The sequence below is a fragment of the Pteropus vampyrus genome, unplaced genomic scaffold (genome assembly GCF_000151845.1).
Source record: "Pteropus vampyrus isolate Shadow unplaced genomic scaffold, Pvam_2.0 Scaffold172, whole genome shotgun sequence".
Lineage (NCBI taxonomy): Eukaryota > Metazoa > Chordata > Mammalia > Chiroptera > Pteropodidae > Pteropus > Pteropus vampyrus.
The window spans coordinates 2,738,608-2,750,734 of record NW_011888953.1 but is presented as its reverse complement, the minus strand read 5'-3'; the positions used below and the strand labels follow the sequence as shown (position 1 = coordinate 2,750,734).

The 12,127-nt window shown below is 30.1% G+C and overlaps 1 protein-coding gene across 8 annotated transcripts in view; it reads right to left on the bottom strand.

Annotated features, from left to right (window-relative positions):
* Positions 1–12,127, bottom strand: part of RICTOR (RPTOR independent companion of MTOR complex 2) — a 100,544-nt gene that overhangs the window by 18,296 nt on the left and 70,121 nt on the right. For all 8 annotated transcript variants that reach the window (XM_023536925.1, XM_023536927.1, XM_011370695.2 and 5 more), the window contains 14 exons: positions 10,491–10,591; positions 8,532–8,697; positions 8,127–8,228; positions 7,956–8,002; positions 5,916–6,051; positions 5,326–5,525; positions 5,058–5,184; positions 4,523–4,687; positions 4,283–4,359; positions 3,763–3,841; positions 2,616–2,725; positions 2,070–2,157; positions 767–859; positions 314–420 (listed from right to left, as the gene is read on the bottom strand). In XM_023536925.1, the coding sequence (XP_023392693.1) occupies positions 314–420; positions 767–859; positions 2,070–2,157; positions 2,616–2,725; positions 3,763–3,841; positions 4,283–4,359; positions 4,523–4,687; positions 5,058–5,184; positions 5,326–5,525; positions 5,916–6,051; positions 7,956–8,002; positions 8,127–8,228; positions 8,532–8,697; positions 10,491–10,591 (1,598 nt within the window). The remainder of the gene's footprint in view (positions 1–313; positions 421–766; positions 860–2,069; positions 2,158–2,615; positions 2,726–3,762; positions 3,842–4,282; positions 4,360–4,522; positions 4,688–5,057; positions 5,185–5,325; positions 5,526–5,915; positions 6,052–7,955; positions 8,003–8,126; positions 8,229–8,531; positions 8,698–10,490; positions 10,592–12,127) is intronic.

Here is a 12,127-nt window from a genome sequence, read left to right as displayed (position 1 = left end):
AATGCAATCTTAGGAAAAAACATATTATTAGCTTTTCTAGGATAAATATGGAATATCAGGGCTGTTGGACACACTACACTTTCACTATTTACTTGCAAGACAAACTTCAATATTATAATGATAAAAACAATGATAATATTAAACAAGACAAATTAAATATATTTAATTTAGTGCATTTAAAAATCTTCTATCACTAGGACTTTCGGTGACTAGTTCTACTAGACTACTCTGAATCCTCAAATACTTTTTCTTCACACCATTTGTGAAAAACAGTATATGTACGGTAGAAATATTTCTGAGTTAAATGACATACCCTCTGATGGAAAGAACTTCACATTGTTTTGCAAGTTTTAGTATATCTGGAATCACATTTTCTTCCTGTAGCAAATTGAGACCCCAATTTGATGAGCCAATATTTCCCTGAAAGAAAAGAAATCACTTATATTACAAAAGAACTCTTTCAGGAGATTTGGAAAGCTAGCCAGAAAACAAAAATTTTAACCCCATTTATGAAAGAGGGAAAAAATGTGAAAAAAACTCAAATAAGAAACCTTAGGAATTAATGTTCCATTTCCCTTAGCAAGAAAATTAATAGCTTAATCATTTATTTTCCAGCTTAAAAATAATATTTAACTGTGTGGGAACAATCTTAGTATTAGAATATAAACCTAAGAACAAGTTCCAAATAATAAGATTTTTATTTAATATTAATGGGAAATTAGAAAAATCTAAACATTAAGATCTTATACAAGTGTTTATTACAAACCAAAGCCCAAAGAGATGCCTTCAGTTTTTTGATTTCTTCCCATTTATCCAAATCTGGTGTACGAACATTGTGACAGAGTTCTGTAATAATATTCTGGAGAAAGGAAAAGAAAATCATATGAGTAATAATTGTTTTTAATGTATTTTCTCATTATATCTTAAGGCTATTTAAGGTTTGCACTTTGTAAATTTTGCATATTTAAAATTCTAAAATAATTTTATGTAAAATTTCTTAAGAAGCAGCATTAGTGCATGAGCTCTGAGTTCATACTCTAAGGTTAGTACTTATTAGCTATGAGGCCTTAAGCATGTTACTTAATCTCCCCATGTCTTGATTTCCTAATTTCAAAAATAAGGATAATAACAGTATCTGCCTCATAAAGTTTGATTTAATGAATTATTACATATAAAGTGCTTAACAATGTACTTGGTACCTAGTATTACAAAAATGTTAGTCACAATTACCATTATTTCTTTTAAATAGAAAATAGTAAACTAATGCCAAGATTTTATCATACAATATAGGTAATGACACACTGTACAAATCATTTAAATTTTTAGTGAAGTTTTAAAAAATTAATATAAAATATGTGTCCCAAGTCTTTATGGACATACTACAGAAATACATGAAACTATACACTATATTTATGCAAAATTTTTGTTCCTGAGATGAACACTGATACAAAAAGGAACTAAAATTATTGGATTACAATTGTTCGGACATACACACAAATACTTCTCTATTTCTAACATGAGAAAAAGGTTATATTTACTGAAAACATCTAGCTGCAAGACGTTCACAGCCATAAACTTGGTGTGCATACTATCCTCAAAAAACTGTTTGCTTAAACAGTCCATGAAGTATGCAAGAATAGTGAGGAACTAACAAACAACTTGTAATTTGCTGCTGACCAAAGGTAACTGAATCTGTATCAGGTTTGGTTCAACTTCCCAACAAGAGGAATGAAAAACTCAGTTTTTCAGTGTGTTTTTACTAAGGACATGAACTTCCCCAACAAACTATAAAGAGAACTCAGACTTTCAGTGGGTTACCGAACCTATGTAACAAATTAGCTTTGCAAAAGGTGACACGTACTTCAGGAAAATGCACTCAAGCTAGTAATATCAAGCTAGTCTAAGTATTACAAACACAGACTGGCTAAGTCAATTATAACATGGACAGCTTTAGAAGTAATTATGCCACTGACCTTAAGGCTTTTGTGATGTTTCTGCAAAGATCCTAATGATCCTAAGACTATTTTCTATTATTGTAGCTATTTAAAATAAGCAAATTATATTTTTACCTGTACTTCCAACAAATGACAGCCTGTTTTGTGGTGTACCAGTTGTCCATAAAGGTGTACAGGCAGGTAGACATGAGGACGCTGTAATCTAGTATAATAAAGATGATTGATACACCTATTGGCTCATTTTAAATATGCTAATTAAAACAATGACTAGTAATAAAGTACTAAATAAACAGAATTACTAGATATAGTCTCCCAGCATAAATGAAAATACTGAGGTAGAAAGGCATGAAGACTTTTCTAGAAAAATAATAGTTTATCTGGTCTCAGAGTAATGGTAGGAGAGCTGAGACTAAAAAGAGACTAAGGTAAGAGCATGGAGAGTACCTGAATGCTAAATCAGTAAGGGTACTTTCATTATGCTATGAATGCCATTGAAGTTTCTGAGCAATAAATGCTGTTCTTTAAGAAGATTTTTCCTATGTCAGTGTAAGAAATAGAATATCTTAGTACTCAGAAAATGTTGGGAATTAATTACATTGCAAACTGGTTTTAAATTTTATAATTGAGGACCAGCAATAAGTTATTCCATTAACTGGATACCTTTGGTTACTTCGACGAACATAGTTATCACCATCAATTGGCTTCCGATAAGTAGTAAGTGCTTCGTTAAGTTGTTCCTCAATCAAGTCAACATATTTTGAATTATATTCCTAGAGAACAATATTGTTTTAATTATATGTAGTATCATAAATTCACTAAATTTATACTATGTTAGGTACCTAGCAAATCTTAGAGAATAAATATGAGAAAAATGAACATCTGTTTATGTAATTTAATAAATTTTTGAAAAAGGTAGAACATGATATTATGAATGATAATGTTCTATCATACCCAAAATATTTCTGCTTCATCTTTTTTCCCCATTTTCAATTAATATTTTTGGGTCGATGTAAGTTAATAATTTTGTTGTTCAGCTCATCTGAATCTCTCCATCAAAAAAAAACTAGCTTCTTAATATTAAACCCTGAAGATATTCACTAGGAATTTTAAAAAGGAAATTAACTGAGTTATATCATTTTAGTACCTTTTGGTAAAAAGTAATATCTTTTCCCACTGATTTAAATCAGGTCAAAAGTAAAAAATGTTTCCAACTAAAACTTGGGAAATTTTTAAATTCTTTAAACTGAGAGTCAATCACACTGCCATCTTTATTGCAAAAGATCTTCACTTCAAAGTTTTTAGAAGGAATTGGTAGAACCTCTTTGGAAAGCAATTTGGCAGTATTTATCAAAAATTTAAATTCATAAGATTTTTTGATTCAATTATATTTTTACAAATTTAGCCAAAAGACATACTTGCAAAAGTATGCAAAGATAAATATGCAAGAATATGCATCAAACACTGTTTACAAAACTAAAAAGTCAGCAACAATCTAAATACCCATCAACATGAAAGTGGTTGTAAAAATTAAGGTACATTCATATAGTAATGTACTATGCAGAAATTAAAGAGAATGAGATGATCTAAATTTCAATGTATACAAAATGAAGTTTTCTATAACTGTAGTTTAAAAAAAGATAAATGCAAATACAAATAATTATACAGAATTTAGACTTAACTTCATATATTTAAATATTCAAACTCTTTAGTTTCAAAATATTGATGATAAAATAAAATCTTCCAAATTTATGAATCTATTTTCCAAGATAAAAACACATAAATTGAACCTTATTCAATAGAAAGTTACCTTGTGCCACTTTTCCAACTGTTTTGCTACATAACCCCTTTCGTTCAAATAGGAAAACCCTTTTGGAATGGATAGAAATCTGTAAATTAAAACAAGCAAGAGTTTAACATTGAGTCTGACAAAAAATGTTTAAGGACTAAAATATCTCAAACAAAAAATATTTAAGGAGCTAAAAAACTTTAAAAATAGCTCCTTCCTAAAACTAAAAGATCAACTATTAATTATAACTTCTATTACTAATACATTTTCACAATCTTTGCAAAAATACATGAATCTGATCACAGTAAAGAAAATGTCATCAAATGCATAGGAAATGTAGAAGAAACATTAACAAAAACAATGAAAAGACAGAGTTTTAATATTAAAGGGATATCTGAGATTCTAAAATAGGTCTCTTTCAGAAGCTAACAGCTAAACTCTTCACATCTTTCTTTTCATATTTAAATCCAGTTGTAATATACACTGCCAGAGGGAACACAAAGGAAAACATAACTACAAGAAAAATTTACTTAAAATTTACCTCAGAAGGAGAAGCAAACCTTTGTCCCCAAGGTGGGATAAAGCTGGCTTCATTTGAATAAGAGCATGAAGATTGGCCTAAAATAAATAATTATTAGGCAAATTAACAATTGTATAGATAGTAAATTCTCTACTCCAAAACACCTATATTTATACAATTTCATATAACTTTCTATTAAAACTGAATATTTTAATAAAAATTGATGTCTAAGTATTTTATTATAAAATAATGAATCTTCACCTTGTCTTCACATGCTTCATCAAGGATATCAAGAGCTTCGGAAGAAATTGTTTTGTTTTTATCATGTAGTTGGGTCACTAGTAATTCAATTCCCCAATTATTGAAGAATTCAACATTAGCTCTCAATAATACTCTTAAATGTTTTGTTGCATACAGCCTGCAGGCCTACAGAGATAAATGAGAATGTTAAAAAAAGGAAAACACAAACTGCGCCAGAGAGAACCTACTTGACTTTATTTTAGGACAGTTCTGCTACTTGAAAAGGGCAGAAAATTGGAATTGAAAGTCTAGCCCTTGATATATTTTTTTAGTGCTAGTAAAATTAAATATTTGTTTCTATCTAGGTGCATCCTCCCTTTTATATAAAAATATAGCTACTGTATGGAGTTCTTTGGAGGAACTAAAATTTTAAAGTAAACTCAAATTCCATCCCACATTCTTATAACTTATAATTAATTTTACTTAGTTAAAATTTATAAAATGTTGAATTAACTTGTTATTAAAAATATAGTTTTACTGCCTATGTTATACTCACATCAGTTGCTGCAGTTAAGATTTTGGAAAGAATGACTCTAGCCAATCCATCTCTGCTATAGTCCAAGCTAGAAACCGTCAGTTTTAGCACATGATCTTGGTTTTTCAAAGAGCAAAGGTTAAGAAGACTAAAAAAAAAGGGGGGGAGGGGTGCAAATAATGAAGGTTGCTAGAAGTTACTGTATTGATTTATTAATTAAGCAAATATTTTAAAATTTCTAAAAGAAAGTGTTTAATGACAAATAGAAACAAATTCTAGGGCTACTCACCATTGAAATACGCTGCATTTTTCCAGCATTTTGACTCCATGAGGGTGGCAAGAAAGTGTTCCAATAAATAAAAAGTAGTGTTGACTAAGGGTAGTCAGTAAACCATTATTGTGAAGACTTCTTTCAGGTTTCATTCCAGATGAGGCATTGAGCCACTGAACAATGTCCTTTACTAGATCTTCTAAGTATCCTTGCCCATCCTAAAAACAAGTACGTTGTGATATTATTGGAAATGAACTTAGTGTCTATAATTAGAAGAATCAAATATAAACAAGCCCCCCAAAAATTTAATGATAATGATGAAATTAATAACAAATATCAATCACTGAGTACTTGTTTTTAATCCCAGTCAACACAATGCTACATGGAGATGGTATTATCTTCCATTTTACAAGGAGAAAACCACGACTTCTAGAAGGCAAATTACTTGCCCAAAGTCACAAAACTAACTAGTGACTAAGTCAGGATTCAAATCTAGGTCTGTGCTCATTCCCTATGTTTCTAAATATAGTTTATGCATATTCAGAAATAAAAAGGAGCAAATTCAATAAAAAACATTTGATCTGAAAAATAGTCAAAGTCCTTTTTACCTCTTCAGACTCAAGAAGAAATTCTGTAAACTGGCAGCCCACAACTGTGAGCTGCTTGGACTTGGCAAAATCCAGATCCAGGTTGGCATATAATTTACTGCTGGGCTTGTAAAAATAAAGTAGTCTTCGTACAAACCTAAGATGAAAATAAAATTAGCAGCAAAGTAAGAAACCAAACGATCATTTTAGGATCTTAACCATAGCTTATGAAAATAAAGTTTTGAATGTTTTGGTTCTAAACCACTAAGGTAAATGGCAAAAAATTTAATAAACACATTTGGTACATTTTCTCTCACACACACGCCAAACAAACAAAACAAAACAAAAAAACCCCCCAAAACCCCTTCATTGTAAAGAATATCTTTGCGGAATAAAAATTTTATGGTGGGATTCCTGAAAGAAATTGTGGAGAACAAAGATGCTAGCAGGAAAAATGCATCTTTTTCCTGCTATGTTATATTTAGATATAACATAGCTAAAAGATAAGGTTGAATAAATATAAGAAGGCCACCAGGACATAAATATTCTTCTATTGTATTTTATGAAGAATACTGTCCCATGGCTCTATAAAATATTCTTATATTGGATAATTGTAAGTATGTTACCCTATGATTTGTCAGTTTTTCACAAATACGCAAAAAGCCAAATACAAAAGCTGCATGTAAAATTTAGGCAACTAAATTTATGAAGCTATAGACATAATTTAGGATATTTCAATGTTATAGTTTTCAACATTATGTTCTAAGATTCCACTTAATTTAGTTCAACTTAATTTCATTCACCATAATCCAGTCCAACAGATGTGCCAAGTCTAGGAGCTAGAGAAACAAAGTTGAATGAGACTTCATCTCTATTTTCAAGGAGTATGGAAGGTTAGTGCTATATGCTTCTTTATTCCAATGTAATATATATGTTCTATATATTTCTAAAAACTTAATATAGAAATGTTAAATAGCATCAGTAGATAAATACAATCTAATATAATAATATGATATTATATAAATTATAATATAATAATGTTAATGACATGAACTTCTCAAAAACATAAAATAAGGGTCTTATCGAAGGAGATCAGTACTGGTGGTTGGTTAGCCTAAACTCAGAAGCAGTAAAAATGCACCAGAGTACTAGAGAACAGAAAGTAGCTTGCAGTGCTGTATTTGTTATGAATATTAGTGTGTTTTGTAGAAGGTACGAAGAGTATTAACCTAGTTAAGAAGAGTGTTAAGAGCAGAAAGAATGGCTAACCCTCCAAAGTCAGATGCAAAAAATATTTACAAATGAAATATTAAAAACGGATATCATATTGGGAGGAAAACATTATGTCCTAATTATGTCATCCTCATACATTAAGGCTAAGATTACTACATGGTCGATATTATCCAATTAGAGAAACCTCTATCTCAAATACTTCATTTGTTCCAAAACTAAAACCAGAATGTAAATAACTGGAATAAGAATTAACTGATGCTTTTTGGTTATAAAGTATAAAAAAAATTACATATATAAAAAAATTATATATAAAAGCATACACACAGACAGTCCCCAGCTTAATTTTTCAGCTTTTACGATGGTGCAAATGAGATATGTGTTTAGTAGAAATCATACTTCAAATTTTGAATTTTGAACTTTTCCCAGGCTGGCAATATGCAATACAATACTCTCTCACAATGCTGGGCAGTGGAAGTGAGCCACAGCTCCCAGTCAGATACACAATCACAAGGGTAAACAACCAATACTCTATAGTGTACTGTGTTGCCAGCATTTTTTGGATATTGTATTCTGAGCACATGTAAAGCAGGCCAAGCTATGACATTCAATAGGTTACATGTATAAATGAATTTTCAACTTTTTAAATAACGATAGATTTATAGGAACGTAACCTCACCATAAGTTGAGAAGCATCTGTATGTACATATTGAACACCAACTATTAAAATGTATATGTTTGTTTTAAGCAACAATTATTACTTTTAGCAGGTATTAAGCAAAATTCAAATCTAGGTTCTTTACATTTAAATGTAAAACAGTTCTTACATACCTGTGTAACTGTTCATCTTTATAGTTTCTTAGATTTACATTTGGCCACTAGAAAAACATAATGTTATATTATAAATATATTTATCTGTTACCAAACATATAATTATGATGACTTACAATGAATAATAAAATGAATACAATCAAGAAATCACCAGGAAGTATCTTGTCATACCTTAAGAATGGTGCCTATAAGATTCCAATTCCATTCAAGATTCTCTTTATGTTGAAGGACTTGGCTATCTCTAAGGTTCATTAAAAGAGCTTCCTCTGTATCCTAAAATCATCAGAAAGTAATAAGAAAAATTAAGGCAAATTGTCTCACATCAGAAAACTAAGTTTAAAATTTCAAAAAAAAGGAAAGCTTTCTCATTTAAGGATGGATCATCAAATTTTTTTAACTTTAAAAGTTATAAAAACACTGCTCTAAACTGCATAGTCATTATAAAACTTGGAAGTCATCCAAAAATCCATATGCATGAATAAAACTGCAAACTCAAGCAATATGCATACCAAAATCGAAGCAAGTATATGCATACTTTAGGAAACTAAGTTAAAAATCACAGATTCACGTCAGTACCTTAAGCACAAATATATCTTTCTGAACTCGGAGATACTGATCCCGTTTCTGGTGTGTTGCAATTGCTTTCTGAATAATGTGGTCTAAATGAAGGCTGTAAGGCTTAGGTCCTCGTTTCTTCATTTCATGAAAGCGTTTCAAACAGTTCAAGGCTGCACTGGCTCTCCTAATGACAAAGAAATTCAACTGATACTGTAACAAGGCTAGCATAATTTTAAATAGGTCACTTTGGTAAATTATTAAAACTTATATAAATTTAAGGCTAGAGATTGTTACTAAAAAGTAAATTATTTACTAAAATCTGGAACCACAAATTAAAAAAAAAAGTCAAGAACACTGCTGATGCATATGAAGAAACACTAACTATTTAGACTCAACTAAATATATACTTACTAATCTTTTCTTTTATGATGGTGGGCACTTTTTGAATACTGGTTTTAAGAACTACTTCCACACAGTCAGAAATCTAGTGGTCTATATTTTCTTATAAAAGTTTTAAAACTTTTTCACATTTAAGTCTTTAAGCCATCTGAAATTGATTATTTTTTATGGTATGAGGTTGAAATACAATTTTATTTTTCCCCCATATGGATATTCATTGATCTGATATCAACTGAACATTCTCTATGTTCCCCCATTGATCTACAACTGTATCCTTTTAAGTGGTATCCTTTTAAAAATTATTTTTAATTACTTCTTTGTGGTACATAAAAGCACAGTTTTCAAGAATTTGGTAGCAATCAAGTTCCAACTTCAGACCTACTGGTAAATACAAATCAAATTTAAAATTAAAACTTTGAGATGGCAAGTATTTATTCTATCTGTAAAGAGCTTACCAAACTAAGAAAAACAGAAATAGACAAAAAACCATTGTAAGAAGACTATTATTACTGGAATTTTCAAGGTAAATTTGAATTACTGATGAACTCTGAAATTCACAGCCACAACTTGCTTGACCCAGAGAGTTTAGTTCTACAAGGCTTTGGGAAGGCAAATTTTTACATCATGAAACTACTAAAAGCTGAAAGCTACCATTACTAATCTAAGCCAAGTCAGAACTGAGATCACCCCCAAATGTCCTCAGTTTATAATACAATTTCAGTTTGTTAAATAATAGTATTTTCATTGACAGATTTAAAATTAATAGAATATTAATATATAATGAGGCCCATATGTGTACTTCTGAATTAATAAGGCTAACTTAACTTTTGAGAAATGTGTTGTAACTGTTAACAAAAATTCATAGTTCTGAATAGCTAATGAACTACAATTCACTAACATTACAAAAAAAACAGGGTCCAAATATATAGATTTTTCTGATCATAATTGAAAAAAAAGATATGCCTGACCTAGACATAATCATTACCAAATGAAAAAAGACTGTTACTAGTGCTTACCAATCCAGCTCCTCCATCTTTACCTTTAAATTATATTTTATTATTAGCACTGGAATTCCAACAGAGCTATAGCTATACTTTGTTTATAAATTCTATATCTGTAATATCTCCTTCAGTAGTAAGCGTTCAGCTTACTTCAATGTCTACAGTATGGGTTATTAAATTCCAACGTTAATTTTAACGACACATATAAAAATACATTGTTAATCTTTGTGCTTTATTAATTTGAAATAATTCAGACATTTAAAAAAAGAGCCTGAAGTGCTGCTCAAAACATAGAATTGTCCTTAAAATTCTCCACCAATATTTTTAGTGATCTGGTAGAAAGTCTATGTCCTTATCCAGAAACATGCTAGGAAAAACTGATTTTACTAAGCTAAAATACTTTGTAGCCGAAAATACAAATTATTAAATAAAACTATTAATTTTCCTCTTATCTTTAAGGCTTCCCTAAAAGAATATCTAAGCATAACCTATACATACCACTTTTTAAAAAGAAGAGATTATCTAAGTGGGTATTAAAGATACCGGGCATGAGCTCTGCTACAGCCCTGATACTTACAGTCTCTTTTCCTTGGGGATATCAAAGGATGCGGCCATATTCATTAGAGTTGGTAGGCAGTGCAAATGATGACTATGTGAATGAGGGAGAATTGTGTTTGCCTAAAAGGAAACATAACATTTTGTAAGAGCTGAGAAACAGAAATATTTTATGTTCTAGATGATCTACAGATATAATACTAAGGACTGTGAGGTTTTACTCATGAAATTAACTTAATAATTTACTTTCCAATACATACTTATTTATAATTTGTATCTTACCTACTTTCAACAAGGATAAGCTATAATAAATATAAAGATGTAGACTCACATTACATTAATAAAACTATAAATTTCATAGATCCATTATTATAACAAATTAAAATTTTTAAGTGGTACCTAATTAAATTCAATTCTCAAATGACATCAAAAATAGATCCAGAGCCATCATGTTACATTAAAAGTAATGTTTTAAATGCTGAATTCAATGCCATAACTTTTGAGTTGACTTCTTGGGTTTTAAAACTGCCTTCTCGAAACAGATTTGTCTCATGCTCCAACAATATTTAAAATAAGAAACTTAATTAACTTCTGCTTTAAAAACAAAATTTTACCATTCAATCTGCTTTCTACCAATGAAGATAATTAATTAAATGTAAAAGCAAGAAGATGTAAGAATAAGCAATGAACTAACACCACTATACTACTCAAAATGAGCAACTTTTATATTTCCAGAGAATCATAGAATTCTGGTGTACAGGGAAAGGAACGCGTGAAATTTATGAGATTCCTTCATACAAAAGCAAAAAATTCTGGATACTGATAGATATACTTAAAGGCAATGCTATCTTAAGAATTAAAATAAAAATAATCAAACCTGAGAACCTGCAATATTAATTCTTTCATAGATGGGCTGAAGGAGAACAGAGCAAGTGGCTAAATAATTAAGTGATAAACAAGACAACTGTCATTGAACTCTGTTTAATTTTCTTTATCTCATTCACACAGCCTAGCTGCAATGTTAAAAAGACAAAACAAACAAAAACAACAAAAACAAAACATACTGGCAATAATAGCAAGCCATAACATAATTTTTAAGAGCTGCCACTGATTTCTTCTTCCTTAATAAGTTTAAAGTGGCTCTTTTTATTTAGTATTTTATTAACTAAGAAGTGGCCTACAAATATGAATTTCTATTACAAACAGAGTTCCCTCACTGATTGATTTGCTGGGAGTAAAGAATTGTTAGATCACTGTGGTAGCTCCTTGTTTCTAAAAGTTACTGATGTCACAAAACCACGGCAAAAAAAAAAAAGATTCCTACCCTGCGAACTTCAACCTTCAAGTTTACAGAGAAGACTGTGTCAAACAAGGCAGTTATATTTATAATTTTTGCACAAAGTTTTCTAAAATTCAAGCACTGACTGCCATATATCAATTTCATTCTTAGCAAGTTGAAGTAATTTATAGTTTTGTTAATTCCTGGCTTTGTAGGTAGAAAGTCTTTCTGAGAGAGATTATGATTTATAGGACTCAAATTGCCAACACTGAAAGTATAAAAATCAATATTAAGTACTTTGTATGTTTTATATTTGTCCCATTTATAAAAGTAGCCTGTCCCTTCCTCCCTCCCTCTCTCTCTCTCTACACATATTTCTC